Source organism: Portunus trituberculatus, chromosome 38, assembly GCF_017591435.1.
Source record: "Portunus trituberculatus isolate SZX2019 chromosome 38, ASM1759143v1, whole genome shotgun sequence".
In the NCBI taxonomy this organism is placed as follows: domain Eukaryota; kingdom Metazoa; phylum Arthropoda; class Malacostraca; order Decapoda; family Portunidae; genus Portunus; species Portunus trituberculatus.
The window spans coordinates 813,382-837,500 of record NC_059292.1 but is presented as its reverse complement, the minus strand read 5'-3'; the positions used below and the strand labels follow the sequence as shown (position 1 = coordinate 837,500).

General features: G+C 40.0%; 2 protein-coding genes across 2 annotated transcripts in view; one reads left to right on the top strand and one right to left on the bottom strand.

The window, feature by feature from the left end:
- The window catches only part of LOC123515206, a 3,181-nt gene extending 1,435 nt beyond the window's left edge, over positions 1–1,746 (top strand). Inside the window, exon 2 of the mRNA XM_045273736.1 lies at positions 928–1,746. Coding sequence (XP_045129671.1) covers positions 1,024–1,668 — 645 coding nt within the window. The 5' untranslated portion in view covers positions 928–1,023 and the 3' untranslated portion in view covers positions 1,669–1,746. The remainder of the gene's footprint in view (positions 1–927) is intronic.
- The window catches only part of LOC123515202 (serine/threonine-protein kinase 16-like), a 53,294-nt gene extending 29,447 nt beyond the window's left edge, over positions 1–23,847 (bottom strand). The window contains exons 1-2 of the mRNA XM_045273727.1: positions 23,679–23,847; positions 16,069–16,170 (exon numbers count right to left, since the gene is read on the bottom strand). Coding sequence (XP_045129662.1) covers positions 16,069–16,170; positions 23,679–23,714 — 138 coding nt within the window. The 5' untranslated portion in view covers positions 23,715–23,847. The remainder of the gene's footprint in view (positions 1–16,068; positions 16,171–23,678) is intronic.
- Between the last annotated feature and the right edge of the window lie 272 nt (positions 23,848–24,119).

The following is a 24,119-nucleotide window of genomic DNA, read 5'->3' as shown; positions in this document are numbered from 1 at the left end:
ACTTTAACTATGAGATGGAGGGATGTTGGCTAGAGGCAGTAGAGGAAGGAAAGGATTTAGGAGTAGTGATAGACAGGACTATGAAATTTTCAAAGCAATGTTTAGAAGCAAGAAATAGGGCAAATAGGATCCTGGGTTTTATAAATAGAAATGTTAGTTATAAAAGTAAGGAAGTGGTGCGTAGCTTATATAATTCCTATGTTAGGCCCCATTTAGAGTATTGCATACAGGCCTGGTCACCCCACTATAGGCAGGATATCAACATGTTAGAAGCAGTTCAGAGAAGAGCAACTAGGATGATACCAGCATTAAAGCGCCTGGAGTATAGAGATAGATTAAAGGAATTAAACATGTTTTCATTTGAGAGGAGATGTATAAGAGGGATATGATAGAGTTATTTAAAATGTTCTCAGATACAAACTACATAGATGTGAGATCTTTCTTTACCTTAGAGGAGGGAAGTAGGACTAGAAATCATGGCAGGAAGATTAGAAAGCAAGGCTGCAGGTTAGATATAAGAAAATATTTCTTTAGTCATAGGGTGGTAGACTTCTGGAATGCATTGCCAGAGACGGTTGTAAATAGCACTAGTTTGACAATGTTTAAAAACAGATTAGATAAGCACTTAAATTTATTAGATTTATAATTATGTATAGCACTGCATGATAGTTTTTATAAGAAATTTACTATAGTTAAACAAGACATGATCCCCATGTATGGGGATCACAGATTGTAGAGGAATTCGATGCAGGACTTAGCCCTGTTAATGGGCCAAATATTTAGAATTAGTATATAATGTATTGTGTACTTGTAAGTGTATCTTTAAGTACTGATGACGAGGTCGCTGTGCGACTGATACAGGATAACCTAGATGGGCCCTGGTGGCCCTTTGTTATCCTATTATTTATGTTATGTTATGTTATAAAGAGCCACCGCGGCCGCGCTCCTTCATTAACCGCCTGGCTGTTGAACGGGAAACATCCGCCTCTACCAACGCTCGCTCTGTTTGTAAAATCCTTGAAAATGATTCCTCACGTTGAGCTCGTGATGGACCACGACAAACTTCCAGTCAGAGGCTCAGTGGATACAGTTGTGACGAAGACTTGCAAGATTCTCCTCTTCCTCGGCTCAGTCTGCGGCGCAGCGATATTAGGAGCAGGGGTGACTCTGTTCATCGCTCCACAGTACAATACTACTCGTGATCCTGTGCGGCCTTGTGATTCTTCTCTCGCTCAACACCACCTGGTGATGACAACTGTGCCCAGTGATACCCTTAGTCCAGATACCACGTCGAGCAGCAGAAGTGCCTCAGAGAGTGACAGTGTATCAGTGCATCCGACAACAACCCACACGGACGAGGAGAGGTTTCACAAGCAGCAAGAGAAACTCAGGAACATTGCAAAGTGCCAGCCGATGCCTCACCCAGTGAGAGTGAACGATGATGGTGAACTGCCCTACTGGGACCACCTTCGGGACAAGGATCTCCTGTCACCAGTGGTCCCCATCAACCGCTGTCCCACGTCTTGTGGACTCTGTGTTTGGGGGGAGCGGTGCTTACCAACCAGGAACACCACTACCTCCGTCCTGTTGAAGTATCTGGACGACAACAATCAAATCAAGTATGAAGAGAGAGACCTGCAGGAACACCTCGAATGTTCATGTCACTGAGTATCTTGGAATTATTAAATTATTTATTTTCATTTCTAGTCAGATATGTTAAACTAATAAATAACATTATTTTTTCAATGTATGTATATTTATCCTTTTACATATTAATCATTAAACATATTTATCATACATAAAAATATTTTAAGGAAAGATAAACTGGTCAGGTAAACAGAAGACACACATACACACACAAACACAGTCTGAGCTATGCAACTGGTGGCCCGGAGACAGTGGCAGCGGCGATGAGGGAGGAGGAGACCGAGTTCAGGGTCAGAGGAGACTCCCTTATTTGCAAGGCAAGAAAGTGAACCAGGCGCTCCTATGTACATTACACACACACACACCTATATCCTTCCCGTGACAGTTTAGAGGGCGTGACTTCCTGCCCTGCTGATAAGGCTGAGATCCTTCATAGGTTTACACGTCACTCAGAGGGGACAGCGCACGTTCGTTCATCAGTGTCATGGCTGGTGCGTGCAGTGCGACAAGACGTGCGGCGACAGACGGAAAACGTTTCCTTTATTTATCTTGTTGTCTGCTTGCATGTAGAAAACACAGAGAGCGGAGAGAGTGAGAGGAGACCAGTTCATTGTTGCACTACATGATGAAAGATCTACATTAATTCCACTGAAACTGATGATGCTCTTGGCTACGTTCCTCATGACACTGGAACATGTAGTGCAGTCACTCTCACAGCGAGGTTGTCATCAAAAAGTAATGATAATAAATCCATCCCATAAAAAGCCTGCTTTTTTTCAACATGCTACATATTATGGAAATCTAGTTTCATATCATACTAGTAAAGAAAGATCTATACATAAACATATTCATACATAAAAATGTAAAATTAGTTAGGCTTTACCTGTTCATTTCCTGTACATTACAAGTTAGCACAACCGTTGTCCAATGATGCAACCTGTTTCAACATGACCTAAACAAGTACGTGTCTGTCCTTCAAATATCACTCAAACCTTTTGCTTCACTCTACATTGTTTTTCTTTCCTTATTTAAACTGATTTCGAAATAAACATGAGGAATAAACGTGAAAATAATAAAACCGACCCCAAAAATCAATAAAACCACAAAAATACAGTGGATGTTTTTTTTCTTAATCTCTCTCTCTCTCTCTCTCTCTCTCTCTCTCTCTCTCTTATGCTTCTTGCAGCGCCTCGTGGTACAGTATTAGTATTGTATCAACCCTGCCACTCTAAAGTGAGCGAGGGAGTTGTGGGATGTGCGACTGTCGTTAAGTGGCTCGTCATGATTAAGCAGTTTGAAGAAAAGACACTTTGTTGTTGTTCATTTTCGCTTTCGCATTATGTGACTATCGTTGTTCTGTCCTATATTTAGAAACTATTCTATGTCGCTCCTTTCTCCAGTTTTAGTTACGCTGCACTGGTTTTAAAGTTACATTTCTATGGTTGTTGTAAAAGATCAACAATATTTCTACATTACTAACAGGTGAAACACACTTGAGAACCTGATCAATTATCTTCGTGGTCTTCAAAAAAAAACAGTTGAAGTGATTCAGGAAACAGGCCTTTATCTCAACCATTCAATGAAAAGTTATGTTCTTGTATGTGCATCCATGTGAATCTTAACTGCCTGCATCACGGCGCCCATTTCATGATCTGGGTAATCAGGTTATTGAGTTCACGAAATGACTGACTTCTGTGGTCGATGTCCTTGCTACTGAGTCTGATTCAGTACTGACCCCCGTATGTTAATTAAGAATGAATAGAGTTCCTCCAAATACAGACACTATTTAGCACGTTAAGGAAGCGGCAAGCTGACACTTAATTAATACGAAGTTGTGATGTCATGTTTTGGGGAAGGGAGCGATTGGTACGCTTGCTGTTTCGATAGTGATTCACTTGATAATAGCGATACAAAGCGTTATGCATACTTCAGATAAAATAGGTTTGTAGCCACTCCTATAGGTATGGTATTCCCCGAAATAGTAATGGCTTTAATATATGAAATTTTATCATAGAGACAAAACTGTAGACTATATTTATCTGAATGTACGGCCGTGAGTTTCGGATTTCGTGGTTCAACGCTTGTAGTGTATGAATCAGAACTCCCAGCTAGTGCCGGATCGAAGGTCCAGGAAGAAGGACGAGTGTCGCCAGCGTTACCACACGTGTAGCCTTGATGCCATCTGTTCCCAATCTTAGTGCTCTTCAGAGGTGCACACTAGTGAGAGGTGAGTGAAGAGGGGTCCTGTGCCTGCCAGTAGGGCCACTAGACGAATGGCATGGCACCGACAGGTAAAGCAGCTATCACTTGCGTTGTCTCGATGTTCTTTGTATGATCTGGTCACCTACGATCACTAAAAATTCACGCCACCCCAGTGACGTAGCGTTCCGGCTTGGTTGATGTCTTGTTCGGTAGCTGCTCATATCTAGGATTTCCGTTTCCGTTACAAGTGTACTACTAAGTTTAGATCTGGTTTCTTCGAGGTAAAAGTAAGGGTTCAAAACTGGGTCAAGAGCTCCTATTCAGTGGTCGCCACATCATTAACAGATGTATGATCATTAAATCAAAATGAGTGTGTGTGTGTGTGTGTGTGTGTGTGTGTGTGTGTGTGTGTGTGTGTGTGTGTGTGTGTGTGTGTGTAGTAAATATCAAACTGAGTCTTGAAAAAAGTTTAAAGAACACTGATTTAGACTGAATGGACTGCATGTCTGTAACGCCCAAATGCTCATAATGCGTACTATTCGACAGGTGCACTGTCTATTTACTGTTACATCGTCAAACTCCAACCGTTTCGATTCGGTTTATTTCATTGCTGTTTAAATGCTCTAGATACTAAGATCAATGTTGGTAGTTATTAGTTTGTTTATCATTGATTTTTTTTTTTTTCCGTCTTGAATCAATTGGTTGATTTGAAAGACGTACATACATAATTGTGGTTCGTCGTTGTTTCAGTTCTATTTCATCACGAGTGTGAAAAATACACACGTTTGTTTCATGAAAGATTAAGAAAATTATAATAATAAAAAAAATTTTGATGATAATGCTAGTGACAGCTTTTTTATGCAAGAAGGGAAGACTGGCCAAGGGCACCGTAAAATGAAAAAAAGGCTCACTTAGTTGCCAGGCCCCTTGAAACCTCCCTCTTAAATTAAGTCGTGTCGTAGAAAGTTAGAAGTACAGAAGCAGGCAGGGAGTTCCAGAGTGATGATAAACCATTGCGATTATGAAAAGTTGATATGCGTATCATGGGCAGTTATTTTTCATTTTTTCGGGAAATAACACATTAAAAGGTGTATTGGGAAAGTAACAAAAGTGGATGCTAAAGGCGCTTGCCTTGGTAAATTTACCGTGTGCAAGACCTAGGCTGCTGCCTGACGCATGAAGACTCGGAACGTCCTTGTGGCGTCACTCTTCTCCCCGCTCCTATCCTTACCACCACAGGGAGAGATCCAGTCACCGCTAGCATTACGTGAATCTATTTGATTACTTTTATCCAGTATTTATAAGCTAGTATAATGTAAACCAGGATCTATTAGTATTAACCCTGACTTAAACAATGTCCTTAATTTTCTTAAACGTTCCTGGAGGAAGCTAGGCGCAGCCGAGGGAGTGACGTCACCATAACGTGACTCCATGCGTCATACAGCTTGCTGAGTCTCTTTAGTCTAAGAGAACACGTGATTTTAGTATTCACTTTTGTCACATGATTTGGTGACTGACGACAGTTGGCATCGTGTCCGAAATAATGTCAAAGCATGGTCAGAATCCTTAAGTTCTTTATCGAGTTATTCTCCGAAAAATCACGCATATCACTGCTTCAGAGACGCAATAGTGTGTTGTTAATTCATAATATATTTTGGCTTTATTTTTATCAAAAATTAAAACATGGAAAGTGGAACATACACTTAATGATGTGGTTTTCTTTTAAGGTTATATCCTCAAATATTTTACTGCTCATTCTAAAATAGTCGTGGTCTTCATGTTCGTCATTATCAGATTAGGAAATCTGTAAGGAATTACCGTAATTACTCCTAGTTTCCTATCTTGCAAGCCAATGAACCCACACGCTCTTCCTTTCCTGAGTTTTACTTTTTTTCCCCTTCATTATTCACAGCAATGGCGATCACTGCCAGTTCAACCCGTGAAGACATGCTCCGTCATTGGCGGTGACGCTCCTGATGAGAGAAAGATGACGTGATCGTGAGGGAAGCGACAGCGGACCACACGTGAACGCACCAAAATGTGACCAGCCCTGATAGAAGCAAAAGCAGGCGGCATTCACGCCCTGCTTCCAGTCACGTAGCGTTTTTGTGTGTTTGATCTGTCCAATAATATGTCGATAATTTGTTTCCTTTACGAGATATTTATTTTAGGTTGAATGTGATGAAAAGATACATGATCGTAATATCTAAATGTTCATGACGCGCTGCTCTTTGCAGGTGGCACAAGTGGTGGAGGGTGGCGTGGAGGTTACCTCACACCTCGTGACTTCCTGTGACGTCACCCAAAAACAGTAAGAATAACTGGTTGATTCTAACGTAGGTGTTGCGCCTGTCAAGTCTGTCAATACATTGCAGATGCACATACAGATGTAAGATTTGTAGTTACCTGGCACCGTCCCTGGTCTCGAGCTTGAGATGGTTTGGCTGTTCTAGTAATTAGTTAATGATTATAATCATAATTTTGTTATTTCCCTTGTTTTTTTTCCCATTAAGAAATCTACAACACGCATTGTTTTGAAGAAGTGTTATCAGGGGTCATGTTTTGTGTGAATAAAGAGAAGTGTTGGTGTGGCCATAATCTGTTGTGATGACCATATTAGGAAACTCTGGTGAACGAGGAGCGCTAGTAACAGGACGACACTTCACAAAACATTATAAGATCCTTTGGTCCGAGACACTTACGTAGGATGTGACAACTGTGCTATTCTGCGGCACTTACATTTAGTAGTGCCATCTGTAGGTAATGTTCGGGGGGAAGTGTCAAGTTGATGGGATGGTCTTGCTCAGCTTAGGGATTATTTTTTCTTTTAGCTATCCTACACGTTATCAAAAGCGCTGCAATTTCCGTTTCCCCTTTACTTCTAAACAAAGGCAATTTAGTCTTACTTATATTATTAACCTCACTGTATATATTTAAATGGGAGCAGTTTTAGTTAGAATTTAGCAGATGACATTATATCTTATTCATTTAACCCCTTCAGTACCATGGCATTTTCATATTCATTCTGCTTACTGTTTGACGATTTCCTTCAGCCTCAGAAACTTACGTGGGGATTAGAATAGTGAAGACTGGCCACCTAAGACTCCTCCTAACGTATTGTATATTATAAAATCGTCTCATCACACTAAAAAATCCAGGTAAAAATGCGTCTCAGTACTGAAGGGATTAAATCTCCCCTGTAAAACACTTGTGCCTCATTTTGATTTCTTGTTTCGGAAGACTCAACTCCTCCATTCCTTTGCAGAAGAGCCGACGGATTCCCACAGTTGTCAAAACGAAACTCAATACTGGAGCGAGTCCAGGACATGGCAGGTAAGCTTTTTGCCTTGTGCTTCTTACTTTTTATCATGATTTTGTACTTATTTGATCTTCATATTCATCTTGAAGAAAAATTCGGTACGTGTAGGTTGTACTCTGATGGCGGCCAAAACGGAGCTTATAAGTCTGTACGCTTGATATCTTGATCTTTTTAAGAGACAGTGAAGGATTGGATACGTGTAGAATGTGATTGAATTATTGTTATTCAATTATATCTAAACTTATTGCAGAAGTGAATGGTGAAAAGATGTCAAATTTAATCCTGTTTGAAAAATAGTGTATAATAGTTTAAAGTCGAATATATCATTGGGATAAGAAAATTAAGTATGTAATACAAATCAGGTAAAATTAATAGAAGTCAAAATGTTATCTTCAAGCAAGATTTTAGAAATTTGGAGTAGCAACAAGATTGCGCAACTTAAAGCCAACACACACACAGTCATGAGAGAGAAAAAAAAAAAAAAAAAAAAAAAAAAAAAAAAAAAGGAAAGTTCAGGAAGCTGCAAAAAGTGTTCAAGGCCTAAACGTGACAGTGCCTGAAAGAAAACCATCTTTTTGTATCTAACAAACCCAACCAAACACTTCTCGTCGTCTTTCAAAATTTCCTAAAAATTCAGCACTAGCAACGGCATTGTAAACTCATTCATATACCACTTTACTCCTCTTCATTCTCTTTCACATTGGAGTCTTCTCTACAGCTTCTCATTTTCTTCTCACATCCTCTTCAATTTTCTTTTCTTTCTTTTTCGTCATGCATGTTCTCGCACCTTCCTTCTTCACCAGCATCTTTTTCAGGCTCTCTCTCTCCTGCGTTTCACGTTTAAAGAAAATGTCACTCTCCTCCTTCTCTTCCTCCTTGGAGGAGTTGCCACTCTCTGCATCCTCCTCTCCTTCCTTGAAGGATTTGTCACTCTCTGCATCCTCCTCTTCCTCCTCTTCTTCCTCGGAGGATTTCCCACTCTCTGCATCCTCCTCTTCTGCCTCGGAGGATTTCCCACTCTCTGCATCCTCCTCTACCTCCTCTTCTTCCTCGGAGGATTTCCCACTCCCTGCATCCTCCTCTTCCTCCTCTTCTTCCTCGGAGGATTTCCCACTCTCTGCATCCTCCTCTTCTGCCTCGGAGGATTTCCCACTCTCTGCATCCTCCTCACCTCCTCTTCTTCCTCGGAGGATTTCCCACTCCCTGCATCCTCCTCTTCCTCCTCTTCTTCCTCGGAGGATTTGCCACACTCTGCACCCTCCTCTTCCTCCTCCTCTTCCTCGGAGGATTTGCCACACTCTGCACCCTCCTCTTCCTCCTCCTCTTCCTCGGAGGATTTGCCACACTCTGCATCTTCCTCTTCCTCGGAGGATTTGCCACACTCTGCACCCTCCTCTTCTTCCTCGGAGGATTTGCCACTCGCTGCATCCTCCTCTTCTTCGAGGGATATATCACTCTCTGCATTTTTTTTTTTTCTTCCTCTTCTTAGAGGGCTAAGTCACTCTCTCTGCATCTATGCATTCTTTTTTATTTGTAGAATATCCCACTCTCCACATCCTTCTCTTTCTCCTTCTCTTCAAGGAATATATCACTCTATGCATCCTTCTCTTCCTCCTCTTCTTCGAGGCATATATCACACTCTGCATTCTTCTTTTCCTCCAAATATTTTGCCATTCTCTGTATCCTTCTCGCCCTCTTGTTCTTTGACATATATATTACTCTAAGTCCTTCTTTTCCTTCTAAGAAATTTTGCCATTCTCTGCATCCTTTTCTTCCTCCTCTTCTTCGAGGGTTATGTCACTATCTGCATCCTTCTCTTCCACTTCTTCCTCGCAGGTTTTGCCATTCAATGCAAATCCTTCTCCTCTTCCTCTTCTTGGAGGGACACATGGCACTCTGCCTCCTTTTCTTCTTTATCTTCTCCATAGGATTTTCCAATCTTTGCATCCTGGTTTTCATGCTCTTCATCAGGGGATGGCTCACTGTCTGCCTCCTTTTATTCGTTTTGGTCTCCAGATGATTTGTCATTCTGTGCATCCTTCTCCTTGCCCTTGGATTCTTTAACCTTTAGTTTTTCTTTTGATTTTTCTATTTTCTCTTGTTCTTCTTATATTCTATATAATTATTTTGTCATTTGATTTTTCATCCATCTTGTTTTCTTCAGATTTTTCATGCTTTACTTACTTTTTTCATTCTTTATCTGTCTCTTTAGTTAATGATTCTTCATTTTCCTTTTTTCTTTTCACACTTCCTTGTTTTCCTTTTCAGACTCAGCTGTGTTGTCTCTTTTCTTTTTATTTTGTTTGAAATCTTATCTGTATTGTCTCTTCCTTTTTCCATGTCTATTTTTGTAGTGCTCTTCGTCGTACTTCACATCGTCTTCGGAATCGTCCATGTCCCCTTTCATGCCTTTCTTTGTACTGCTCTTCCTCATCATTCCTTTCGTCTTCGGAAGTCAATTTGTCCTTTCCTTTTCTTTTCACGTTGTTTAAACTCTTCTCCATCCTCATCCTCTCTTATTTCTCATGCTTCTCCTCGTGCCGGTTTTCTTCATTGTCATCCCTTTCAAATTGATTCTCTTCTTCATGACCTGTCAACTGCTCCTCCTCCTCCTCCTTGCTCTGCATATCTGACTCTTCCTCGCTGGAATACTCAAGGCAGTTTCACACCAGAAACGACGCACATATCGCACAAGAGTCGGGCTCATTTTGGTTGCTATGGGTCTGTTCACACCGGGCGCGATACTAGGCGAGACATTCCCTGCGGTGGAGGCTGGTTGACTTCACAGATCTTGACGTGGAAGAGGAGGAGGAGGAAGTGGAGGATGAGGAGTTATTAATGTTATCTTTGGACTTGAATAATAAGAGGAAAAAGGTATTGGGTATATCGAGCAAATATGAAACGACTGGAATGAGGTGAATATCATCATCTTATTTAATAGCTAGAAATGGATGAGGGAAATTTTGATAGTATTTCAGACTGACTCCAGCTCAGTTCTTTGAAGTTCCATCATTCAAGGCACCAACTACAGGACATCTATCAGTTCATTGTGAAGGACAGTGAGTGAGTGAGGGAGAGTTGAGGAGTCAGGTCAGTGCGGTTAAAAAAAGCTTTTCCTCTAAAGACGAAAACACAAAGGCGGGAGTCCCAAGGAGCGTGACCCAACGATGCTATGACCAAAAAAATCGCCTGCCTGGCGATCTTGGAATTGGTGGAGGTGGCATCTGCCCCAAAGTTTTGCATCCGGTATGAACACTCCTATTGGAGTGTGTGTCGTCTCTGGTGTGAAATGGCCTTCAGTCGTCGCCTCGGACTCTGGCTTGTAGTCGGAGTCTTGCTGGTGGAAAGACACTCTTCCTCAGATGGCATGTCCAGCTCGGACGATTCCTCGGACTCGTAGTCACTCCAGGAATCGGAGTCTTCAGCCGTCTCTGATTCGTAATCTGCGTCGTATTCATACCTTCCTGCCCCGTGCACGTGTTCCTCCTCCTCGGTAGAACTTTCATCCATGTATTAGTGTTCCTCGTTGTTTTCCTCCTCAGGAACCTCGTCTTGCAAATCTTCCTCCTCATCGTCACACTGGTAGCTTGTTCCTTGTTGTCGCCACCTTCTCTGATACCTCTTCTGCCTTTCCTCTTCCTGCTTCCTCCTTCTATTGTCCTTCCCTTGTTCTCGGTGATGGGTCTCTCCTTGCTGCTGCTGCTCTATAGTGTGTGTGTGTGTGTGTGTGTGTGTGTGTGTGTGTGTGTGTGTGTGTGTGTGTGTGTGTGTGATGTGCTGTGTGTCTCTGACGAGACAGCCAGACGTTACCCTACGGAGCGAGCTCAGAGCTCATTATTTCCGATCTTGGGATAGGTCTGAGACCAGGCACACACCACACACCGGGACAACAAGGTCACAACTCCTCGATTTACATCCCGTACCTACTCACTGCTAGGTGAACAGGGGCTACACGTATATAAGGAGATACACCCAAATATCTCCATATGTGTGAATGTGTGTATGTGTGTGTGTGTGCTCTATGTGTGTGTGTGTGTGTGTGTGTGTGTGTGTGTGTGTGTGTGTGTGTGTGTGTGTGTGTGTGTGTGTGTGTGTGTGTGTGTGTGTGTGTGTGTGTGTGTGTGTTCACTGTTTGATCTGCTGCAGTCTCTGACGAGACAGCCAGACGTTACCCTACGGAGCGAGCTCAGAGCTCATTATTTCCGATCTTGGGATAGGTCTGAGACCAGGCACACACACACACCGGGACAACAAGGTCACAACTCCTCGATTTACATCCGTACCTACTCACTGCTAGGTGAACAGGGGCTACACGTGAAAGGAGACACACCCAAATATCTCCACCCGGCCGGGGAATCGAACCCTGGTTATCTGGCTTGTGAAGCCAGCGCTCTAACCACTGAGCTACCGGGCCGTGTTGTGTGTGTGTGTGTGTGTGTGTGTGTGTGTGTGTGTGTGTGTGTGTGTGTGTGTGTGTGTGTGTGTGTGTGTGTGTGTGTGTGTGTGTGTGTGTGTGTGTGTGTGTGTGTGTGTGTGTGTGTGTGTTTCACTGTTTGAGCTGCTGCAGTCTCTGACGAGACAGCCAGACTTTACCCTACAGAACGAGCTCAGAGCTCATTATTTCCGATCTTCGGATAGGCCTGAGACCAGGCACACACCACACACCGGGACAAGGTCACAACTCCTTGATTTACATCCCGTACCTACTCACTGCTAGGTGAACAGGGGCTACACGTGAAAGGGGAGACACCCAAATATCTCCACCCGGCCGGAGAATCGAACCCCGGTCCTCTGGCTTGTGAAGCCAGCGCTCTAACCACTGAGCTACCGGGTGTGTGTGTGTGTGTGTGTGTGTGTGTGTGTGTGTGTGTGTGTGTGTGTGTGTGTGTGTGTGTGTGTGTGTGTGTGTGTGTGTGTGTGTGTGTGTGTGTGTGTGTGTGTGTGTGTGTGTGTTACAACGTACTTGTATACGAACTCCTATCTGAGATCTTATTAATACATGCAACTTCAATGAGGTATCTTACAATTCAACACCGTGCCTGCCAGATCGAGATGGCGGCAGACCAATAAAGTAGACTAGACCGGGGTTATCAGGCCACAAACTGTGTATTTTACTGTTAAGAATTTGTTTCTTCAAAATTATTCAAAATTTTATGATATACAAAAGTCTGTACACTTAATGTCTTGATCTTTTATAGGAGACACTGAAAGGATTGTATACGTGTAGAAAGTACTTTGATTGAATAATGATTATTCATAAATATGTAAGCTTACTCTTAAAATATATATATGTTAAAAAAGACAAATTTTCAGGAGTTATTTTGCCTTTTCAATAATAGGACATAAAAGTTTAAATTGAGGTATACAAGTAGAGTAATAAAAATAAGTACAGTATTATTACAAATCAAATAAAAATGATAAAAATGAAAATGTTATCATGAAGTAAAATTTTAGAGACTTGCGAAACAACAAGGTCGTGCAACACTGACTCATAACAAGATGAAAAAAAAGGAAAAATAATAGATAATTTCAGGAAGCTGTTCAAAGCCTAAACATGGCAGTCCCTGAAAGAAAGCTGCCTTTTCCTTCTAACATACTCAACCAAAAACTTCTCTAATCATCATTCAAAATTCCTTAATGAATCGGCACTAACAGTTATTCTCATTATAAATTCAGTCATATCATATTACTCTTCTTCATTCTTTATCCTTTCAAGTCTTGTCCGTTTCTTCTCATTTGCATCCGATATTGTTTAAACACTTTCACATCCGCGTTGTATCTCTTTTTTTTTTTTTTATATATATTATGTCATGTATTTCCTGGCGCCATCCATCTCTACCAACATCTTTTGCAGGCCACTTCTCAGTTTGTCATGTTTAAAGGAAATGTCACTCTCATTCTTCTCTTCCTCCTCTTTGAGGATTATACCACTCTCTGCATCCTTCTCTTCCTCTTCTTTGAGGATTATATCACTCTCTGCATCCTTCTCTTCTTTGAGAATAATATCACTCTCTGCATCCTTCTCTTCCTCTTCTTTGAGGATTATCAATGCATCTTCTCTTCCTCTTCTCTGTCACTCTCTCCTTCTCTTCCTCTTCTTTGAGGATTATGTCACTCTCTGCATCCTTCTCTTCCTCTTCTTTGAGGATTATATCACTCTCTGCATCCTTCTCTTCCTCTTCTTTGAGGATTATGTCACTCTCTGCATCCTTCTCTTCTTTGAGGATTATATCACTCTCTGCCTCCTTCTCTTCCTCTTCTTTGAGGATTATATCACTCTCTGCATCCTTCTCTTCCTCCTCCGAGGATTATATCACTCTCTGCATCCTTCTCTTCCTCTTCTTTGAGGATTATATCACTCTCTGCATCATTCTCTTCCTCTTCTTTGAGGATTATATCACTCTCTGCATCCTTCTCTTCTTTGAGGATTATGTCACTCTCTGCATCCTTCTCTTCCTCCTCTTCGAGGATTATATCACTCTGCTTCCTTCTCTTCCTCTTCTATGAGGATTATGTCACTCTCTGCATCCTTCTCTTGTTTGAGGATTATATCACTTTCTGCATCCTTCTTCCTCTTCTTTGAGGATTATATCACTCTCTGCATCCTTCTCTTCTTCTTTGAGGATTATATCACTCTCTACCTCTTTCTCTTCCTCTTCTTTGAGGATTATATCACTCTCTGCATCCTTCTCTTTATCTTCAAGAATTACATCACACTCTGCCTCCTTCTCTTCCTCCTCTTCTTCAAGAATTATATCACTGTCTGCATGCTTCTCTTTCTCAGAAGAATTTGACCACTCTGCCTGCTTCTCTTCCTCCTCTTTTTTGAGGGATACATCACTCTCTGGCTGCTACTCTTCCTACCTTTTTTCGAGGGATGCATCACTGTCTGCCTCCTTCAGTTCTTCACCTTCGAGGCATATATGAATCTGTGCATAATTCTCTTTTCCGTCCATTTCAGATGAATTGCCATTCTTTGCTTCCTTTCCCTTCTCTACTGATTTTTTTTTATCCCTCTGTATCTCTTCTGTTCTTCTCTTTATTAATTTTTCATTCATATGTTTGCATTAATATTCTTTATTTTCACCTGATTTATTCTTCATTGTTTATTTCTTAGTTTTCTCAAAACTTTCTTCATTTTCCTTCCTGTTTTACGATTCTGCAAAATTTAGATGCATGCAGACCATCACCATGTATAATTTTAATGTTACTTTGAGACTTCTGCTTTAAACACTCCTAAAAATTGATCCCAGTGCCCTATTTGCTTTGTTTCTAAACTCTATGCATTGTTTTCTGAGACTAAGATCAGAGCTAACTATAACTTAAATCTTTTTTTCATAATCTGAACCTCCCAGAACCTCATTGTTTATTGTGTACATAATGTGTGGATTTCCCAACGCTCAGTACTTAGCATTTGTTAATGTTGAACTGCATTTGTCATCTGTCTTTTGTCCATTCATTCATCCAATATATTTAAATCTGCCTGCAAGGTGATGGCATCCAAATCTGACCTAATTAATCTACCTATCTTCGTGTCATTTGCAAATTTACTAATATCACAGCTAATTCCATTATCAAAATCATTACTATATATCAGAAATAACAATGTCCCTAAAATTGATGGCACCCAATAATTACTTGAGCCTTCTTGGAATTATAGCTGTTTATTACTACTTTCTGCCGCCTATCGCCTAACCATGACTTCATCCAGCATAATATTTTCTCTCTACCCCGTGCACCCTATCTTCCTCAAGAGCCTCTGATGTGGTACCTTATCAAATGCTTTATTAAAATCTAGGTATAAGCTGTCATAACTATCAGCATTCTCTGCTGCCTCATAAACCTTGCTATAAGAACTCAAGTTTGTAAGGCACAATTTTCCCTTCATAAAGCCATGCTGAAAGTGGTTTATCAAGCTGCGTTTGTCTAAGTACTCTCTAATGTTCTTCCATACCCTTGACTCCATTAATTTACTTACAATTGAAGTTAAGCTGACAAATCCATAATCGGACATTAGGGTTTTATCTCCTTTCTTAAATATGGGTACAACATTGGCTTGCTTCCACATTACTGATACCTCACCTGTCTAGTGACATCGTAAAGACCTATGTTAACAGCTCACTGACGACCTCCTCACAATCCTTTAGTACTCTTAAGTATATTTCATCAGGTCCTAGTGACATTAGTTGATTTATCTTCTGCTCTACCAACTTCTTAAGTTATGTGAATATGTCAGCTTCTCACTTTCTTCTGTTCTAAAAACCTGTTCGCTATCAGGAATTAACTGCATGTTTTCCTGGGTGAAGACAGTTAAAAAAAAAATACTCGTTCATAATTTTACTTGTCCTCCCCAGAACTAACCAGCTCCTCATTAGCTGGCTTTAAAGGACTTGTTCATCCTCTAGCTTTTGTCTCATACACCTGAAAAAAAAATCACTTGGGATCCCTCTTTGCCTGGCTAGCTACCTTTAACTCATAATTGCTCATAACTGTTCTTACTAGTTTGTTATATCATGGCCTTAAAACCTCATCTGCTGCTTTTAATCGCCTATATATATACTTCTCTTATGTCTTGTGTTTTAATCTATTTGTCATCCACTTAATGTCATTCCTTTGTGATCTTATTGTACGAGACCAGTAGGAGATGGAGTGATAAAAAGGAAGTGAATGGAGGTGTGAAGTGAATGGCAGTGTGAAGAGTTAAGGTGACTGTCAAGGAAAACGGAAAGAGTTACAAAAGAAGGATAGAAGATCATGAATGGTACAAAGAAAGCACAAGACAAATGAAAGGAGTTGCGTGATGTTTAAGAGAGGAATGCAGAAAGATAAGAAAGTAAGTTAGCAGAGAATGGGTTGAAGAGAAAAAGAAAATGTCCTATAGAAAAGCAAATCACACATACCACAACTCTCCTTAGCCAAATGGCATCCAGAAGTATATGTGAATGACTCCAAATACACTGGGGATGCTTGCAGACTGCTGAGTGGTGTGGTTGCTGGTGTCCCTGAAAATATAGAATGACTCTAATGTACATACCAATAAAAAAAAGAAATCACCGACAACACAATGCAAATTCCCAAAAGTCTTGTACATGATACCAGGACAAGTGCTCCCACACAACACTAGCAATGAGAACTACCCTCATGCACTTTTCATATAAATCTACATATATTTGTCATCTATGAGCATAAAATCTAAATGCATTCAAAATCTGCATAATGCATACATGAACTGAAAGGAATTCTACCAGATGAATATAAAAATGGATATTTACCCTAATAAGACACAAAAAATAGGACAGAGTAATGAAGTGGAGATGTAGGCATATTATTGTTCAATAAGATTCAATTTACAATTTGCACATTCCTGATTAAAATAAATAAAAAATAAACAAAAAAAAATAATGACCTTCAAAATCTTACAAGTGACAGTATGGGCATAAGTATGAAGATGAAGCTAATGTAAGTAAAAGTATGTAGGTTGTGGTATCTAAAAAGTATATCAGAAGCTGTTGAGACAGAGTACCTCCTTGAAGTAAAAACATCAATGGCCTGAGGAATGTGAAATCAGCCTCAATGGAGAGAAAAACTATGGAAAGAAAGGAGGAAGGTGGTTAGATCCTGGGTGTAAAATCAAGGCAGCATGGTGAACTATGTCAACAATGGTATATACGACAGGAATGGATGAAACTCAGGTCAATGATCAAAGGAAATGTAGTGGTAAACTGAGTAAACATACCTATCCATTTAGGAATTCTTAATTAGGATGAATTTCTGAGAACATATAGTAAATGAATAATCCAAAGAATAAAAAGAAAATCATTTCTATAGTTTTGACTGACAAGTGTTCTCATTTCAAAAACAGCAAGTGTAGTAATTATTCAAATATACAGACTGCATGTTTGCACAGGACTTAATACCATGCAGGTGGAGACTGCAATAATAACTGATCTTGAACAGTATCCCAGTAAATTCCTAGCGGCTTTACTTTTCCTTGGTTCACTGCTGCTGTGCCCTTTGCTCTAAGCTTATTTTGTGGAGATTCACAGTTCAAAACCCACTCTCTTAAGCACAGATGAGCTTCAGAAAAGGTTTTAATTGCTAAATCACTGTTCTTTTATTTCTTGCTCCTTGTCACCAGTCTCTTGCAAATAAACAATATACAAATCCTTCTGCAATTTTCTATGCCTAGTTGTTGATCTTTAACATTCTCCATAGGTCTCTTGGTGGATGTATTTAGAAATTGAGAAGTGGCTCTAAACAAAACTACTTTGAACCTATAAATAACAAGGTCACTGTCCTTAGGCCATAAGAATCTTGTACTTTCCTGATCTTCACTTAACTTTACCATTGAATAAGCCTTTTTAATGTCACTAATCCAGGCATATATATGCAACTGAAATCTTAAGATCTCAGTCAAGTTTGTTGCTAAAGTCCTGTGAACAGACAATCATTTAAGCTAAACTCTCATTCACTGGCCTTTGCAAATCTTACACTACTCTTACAGGAGTAGTCATACTCTCCTTCTTAACCCCTTTATGAGGTAAATAATGGCAGAGGCTACAACATATTTCTGGTGACTTAACCTCCTCTATGAATCCTCTCTGTTCCTGAGCTTGAATAAACTTTGAATACTGAGAACAATATTATAAATTTCCTTTGCAACCCTCTAAGTGATCTAAAAATAACTTGAAATTAGTAGGCAACAGGTGTTTTTTGTCATTCCAAGATAAATTTACTGTATACAAACCTGTTTTCTTCTGAGGAATATTTTACTGTATTCTTGAAGAGACGACAACTCTGGATTTCTTATTCATTTCTTTAGATACTATGTCTACATGATCTAACTCCCAGACAGCATTTAAATCTTTAATCTCTGTGGGACTTCACCATCTCTTCCTTAGTCAGCTGCACTGGATGTGTTGCTATTTTAAGGGTAATTACTACCTCCACATCAGGTGCATAAAAGTGACCACTTAGACATAATCATATATCTATGATGGGTAACAATACTGTCCCCTTTTCTCAGACATACCCTGCATGTAGTACTACATGTCATAATAATGGTCAGCACCTATCAGCAAGCTTATTTCCCCTTTACCTTCTATCCAGGGATCTACTAGTTTATAACCTTTGTTCATCAACCTATCATGTACTCCTGCCAGACCTACAGAGCTTATAATTGGACAAATTATTTACTACTGCATTTAAGGTCCTTCTTCTTGCCTTATGCTTAAAGTTCAGTGCCACAACTTTATAGTCTTTCCTTTCAGTACTTCCCATGAATCCCTGTAACTAACTGAACTTGTCCTACAACTCCATGCTTTGAATTGGCCAGGCAATATCTTCATTACGAATTATCTCTGAACAATGGTCTGACAATGCTTGAGTCATTGTAATTTTATTCTCCGTTGTATATATTTGCATTTGTACAGTTGGTAAAATTACAGTGGTCTTGCTACACAAGTGATATCAGAGAAGAGGAGGTTTCTCTGACCTCTTAATTTTCAACTCTGAGTAGATTGCCTATACCAAGGGCACAACACATTATAGTAATGTTTCCTTTGACAATTTTACATGGCTTTATCTTAGGATTACTACAACCGTTTTCCCCATGATCCTTATATAAGCAACCCATACATAAATGTAATGCTTTGGCTCTGGTTATCCATTTTGTACTTCATACACTTGGCCATGGATGCCCTGGCTTATCACATAAGTGCACTCTTTTAATTCCCAACATAAATTTTCACACATTGGTGGAGGCAACTTCTGGGCTAATATAGCAGTGAACAATTCTTTCAACATAATACCATTGGTTTCAATGGATTTTAACGAATACTCAAAAGCTGCATGGATTTTTTTTTTTTTTGTTCACTTATCTCATAATCTGGAGCAGCTAAATTATAAATGCTGTTTATGTATGCTGCCTTATCTGATCTTCTCAGCCAAGTGTCTTCATCAGCTTCAGAGCAGGTTCATAGCTTGAACCTCCAATACTGAAACCACTATTAATGTTAGGTGATCTCCTGTCATGTCCCATCAAGTAGATAAATTTCTGAATGTCACTGCAATCTCCTCTATCATATACTGCACATTTGAAGAACTCCCCAAAACCTATCCATGACTTAAGATCTCCATCAAAGCTAGTTAGATTTAATGTTGGTAGTTTGATTTCTTTAGGTCTCAGTCTTATTATCAATGCTTACAGCTTTATTCAATCTGGTTATTTCATCTCCTAAGTACAGATCCTTCATATTCACTCTGTTGTAATACTTCTCTCTAATACTTCAATTATCTTTTAATCATGACATATAATTTATTTAGTGAAAACAATAAGGTTTTATCCCAGGATGGACAACAGTGTTGCATCTCATAAAAGTTCTGGATATATGGACTGACATTATTGATGAGGGGCATGCAGTGGAAATGATATACCTACTGTGACTTCATGAAGACTTTTGATAGAGTTGCACACAGAAGGCTCTCAAGTAAAATTAATAGTTATGGTATTGGAAGGCATTTTTAAGAATGGATTGCAGCTTTTTTAACAAAGACAACAAAGTCATATTGAGGGGAAGAAAATCAAGATGGAAGCCAGTGACAAGTGGAGTGCTACAGGTCTGTTCTCAGGCCTTAGCTGTTCTTCTTCTAAATTATCTCTTGGATATTATAACAATTGACAGTGAAATTTACATGTATGCAGATAACAAAATCTTTAGACTTATAAAAGAGCAAGGTGATTGTCAGAAGCTGCAGCAAGATGTAAAATATGTATATTCTTGGAATAAAATATGGTTGCTAAATTTCCACCCTGATAAGTGCAAAAATATGAGGATAGGGATATCATCCATTGAAGATCAAGGCTATCAAATGGAAAAAAATTTAAATAAGGTTGATTCTGAGAAGCATGTGGGTATTATTATCAATAACAAAATTAAGTTGTGTTGACCAACTTCCAGAAAAGAAAATCAAGTCAATAAACTAACTAGTGGGGTTAATTGGGAGAACTTTTGTTGCATTAGATGCTGAATTATTTAAAGCTTTGTTCAAAGCAATGATAAGACCACGTCTAGAATATGCAAATTCGGTCAGGATTCATCACCTCTTAATAGACACTGAGATGGCAGAGAATGTGGAATGCAGAGCTACAAGGCTGATTCCAGAACTGAAAGGTCTCGGCTATGAAGAGAGATTCAGGAAAATGAAATTACCAACACTAGCTTACAGAAAGGCAAGGAGGTATGATAAATACTATCAAATTCTTATTGGAAAATATTATATATGTTGTAAGGGTGTACTGAAATGTAGAGATATTAGTGCAAACAGGAAATTCACTGATACTTTTCATGCCAAAATCAAAATTGAAGGTAAGGAAATATGCCTTCCCGTATAGGGTAGCAAACACTGGAATCTTCTGCCGGAGTGGGTAGTTTCTGCAACTTCGTAAACAAATTTGAGACAAAATTAAATATATTCTGGGCAAATCCAAGAATCATATTTCGATTACAAAGCACAAGCACATGAGATCCGCTACACACTATCAGAATGTGAAAATGAAGATCTATTTGGAGCCACAGGTGTAGCCTCTTCCAGGTCAACTGAAACTAGAATGGCTTTCTCCCTGATATTGGTCACCCTGGCGCCCCATTTTCAGAGTTTCCTTTAGAATTTGAGAAAGGCCAACACGGGGGCTATTTATTCTCAAACGGTTGGCGTAGGAGTGACCGAAGACGGCCAATTTCCTGAAGAATGTTTGGCCTTCCGCTATGTCACCGACACAACCCATTTTCGCTTTAATCGCTGATTGTTTTCACCTAAGCGCCACATACGCAACTTTCCCAGGCTCGATATAACTACTTTATTCTAGTCATCCCACCTCGCATGAGATTCGATGCCACGCGAGACGAGACAAGAAGAGCAAACAAATCTTTGTCCCACCTCGCATGAGACTCGATGCCACGCGAGACGAGACAAGAAGAGCAAACATAAAGAAATAAAGAAAAGAATGGAGGATGCTACTTATGAACTTTGGGGCTAATGGCTGCCGCTACGAGTGCGAGCTTGGCCTAAACTTATGCAGTGAAGGCCTTCTCATACCTTGGCCTGAACTTAGCTGTACTAAATGGAGTCTGGAGTAGGTAGTGTGGGCTCACTGAGATACCACGTGGTCGCTTCTTGGTGCGGGTAATTAAGCTCTAGTAATAGTAGCTGTAAGTGCAGCCGGAGCCGAGGGAGCGTGGTTGATTACAAAAGATTCACATTTCACACTCATCCGCCTGGCGCCCACCAAGCCTATACAAAAGACGACCTAAATGCGCGTGGACTGCGATCTTCAACAAGTGCAAGTATCCCAATAGTGCATTATTTTAAAACTAATTACCGATACTTTTGTATAAGCAGAATAAACACTATCATACTATTCATTAGATATGACATTTAGTTGTGGTTTTTAAAGAAGTATATTAAAAATTGTGTAGACAAGAGTACCTCCTTGAAGTATAGGAATAACATGATTGGTCTGAGGAATGTGGAGCCAGCCTCAATGGACAGGAAAAACTATGGAAAGGAAGAAGGTGGTTAGATCTTGAGTGTAAGATGAGAGGACAGCAAGCAGGAAATTATAAAATTAAGGCAGCATGATGAAATATTTGTCAACGATGGTATATACCCGAGGTTCTCAACTTGGAGTCCATGGAACCTTAGCTAGGGGTCCATGGAAAGAATTAAATGGGATCATGAAAGGTTGTTTCAAATTGTACATTTCTAAATTATAAATTATATACATATTACTTATTTGGCGGAGTAAAATTTGGGAGAAAAATTAAGGGGGTCCACACGAATGTTGAGAATTCAGGAAGGAGGGGATGGACAGAAAAAAAAAAAAAATCGAGAACCCGTGGTATATACAACAGAAATGGATGAAACACACGTCAATGATCTAAAGAAATAGTGCTAAACTGAGGAAAGAAATTTGAGGATTTGAACAAACAAGAATCAAATATTATGGCAGGAATAGAGGGAGACTCCTCATCCGCCCACCTGGGAATTCTTAATTTGGATAAATTTCCGAGGACATGAAAGCAAATGAATAATCCAAAGCATAAAAAGAAGCAAACCATTTGTATAGTTCTGACCAACACGTGTTATTAGTATCAGAAACAGCAAATGTGTAGTAATCATTCATATGTGGAGTATGCAGATATCTCTAAAATATAAGATATTCTCTATCTGGGAAAAATTGTGTAGGAAAGATTTATAAACAATGAGAATGAGAGAGAGTGGGAATTTAATAGGAGGTTGGCATAGTCAGAGAATAACCAACAAGAATTATACAGAATAGATTTTGATCGATTAAAATGAGAAAAAGTGATGCAATACCTTACAGATATTAGTACAAGAAGGCTGAGGATAAAATTTTCATGATTATCAGTCATTCTTGTCCAATAAGAGGCAATGGCAGGATCACCTCACCGTCTCCTTCCCTCAATTCTTGTCTCATGGTTCATCCTTCCTCGATACTGCTACCTGGTATGTATTATCATCTCTCTCTCTCTCTCTCTCTCTCTCTCTCTCTCTCTCTCTCTAACCGAAGCGTCAACAGCAGCTAGCAGTAAAAATAGTTGACTCACCCACAAAAACAACTCTACGGTAAAACCAAACCATCTTTCACTAACTCTATGGACTGACGACGCACTCATCACTTTCCTTCCTCTAGCACTCACTCCGAGTCTCTCTGAGACACACACACGCACACACACACACACACAAACACACACACACACACACACACACACACACACACACACACACACACACACACACACACACACCTAAACATTCCTCAATCCTCTCCCAGACACTCAATCTAGCTCTTCCCACTCTATCGGCTGCAGTGAAATAGATAGTTGTTCTAACAGTCCTGTGGTGAAAGTCTTATAGTGATCAGAAATTGTATGAGTAATAAATTAATGTGTGTGTGTGTGTGTGTGTGTGTGTGTGTGTGTGGGCTTTTAAAATCTTAGAATCGAATAGCTACGGTAATTTTAACATCTGGCCTCTGATCTATAGATAACGCCAAGGCCAAACACACACACACACACACACACACACACACACACACACACCTGACACTGTTCACTCTCCAGTAAAAACATAGATATCCTCAGTGGCTAGGTAAGTAATTATAGTAGCATATAATGTATATCATTAGGCAATTTTTTTTTTTTGTTTGTGTGTGGTGCATGCTGTACCCTGCAAACGTAAATAATAGTTAAGATACTTGTAAATTCCCTGTTTAAGATGTGTCATGAAATTCTAGTAAACCATCTTCAAGTCATTCATTTACGTGTCTACTACTCTATGTTCAAAATGCACAACTAAAACAAAAGGGATAGAATTAGATCAACAAAACAGTAGTCTTTAACAACTCTTCTTCCCCGCCCCCGCCCCCGCCCCCTTCCTTCCCGTTTTGCTACTCGTTATAATTACTTTTGTAATTGATATAACTTACAGTTCTTTTCCTCCCTGCAGTTGTGTAACACACCATAACAAGCACTGGCTTCTGCTAGTATCCTGTGAAAGCTAGAACCGAAAAAGAATACTCAAGTGTAAGTGTCAAGTCGCCGCCTCCTTTCAGAACACTGCAGTCAGCCAGTCACTCCTACGTCAGGCTGCTCCGTCTGCTGCCACGCCAGCAGTCAGCGCATGTGCACTGTCCAGCAAGTTAATCACCATTACTAAACCTATCGTCCCCCCAACTACCTCTTCAACTGAATGCCTTCATCTTTGCATTCTCACTGTGCATCATATTATATCCATGGGAGAGTTGCTAGTGTTCTGTAGTTCATCAAAACTATACACGATCTAATAGCAGTGACTGGCGCAACTTTCGCTCATCAGCCACAGCAGAGTGTACGGAGTAGCTCTCAACCACAACCACAGCTAACACTGC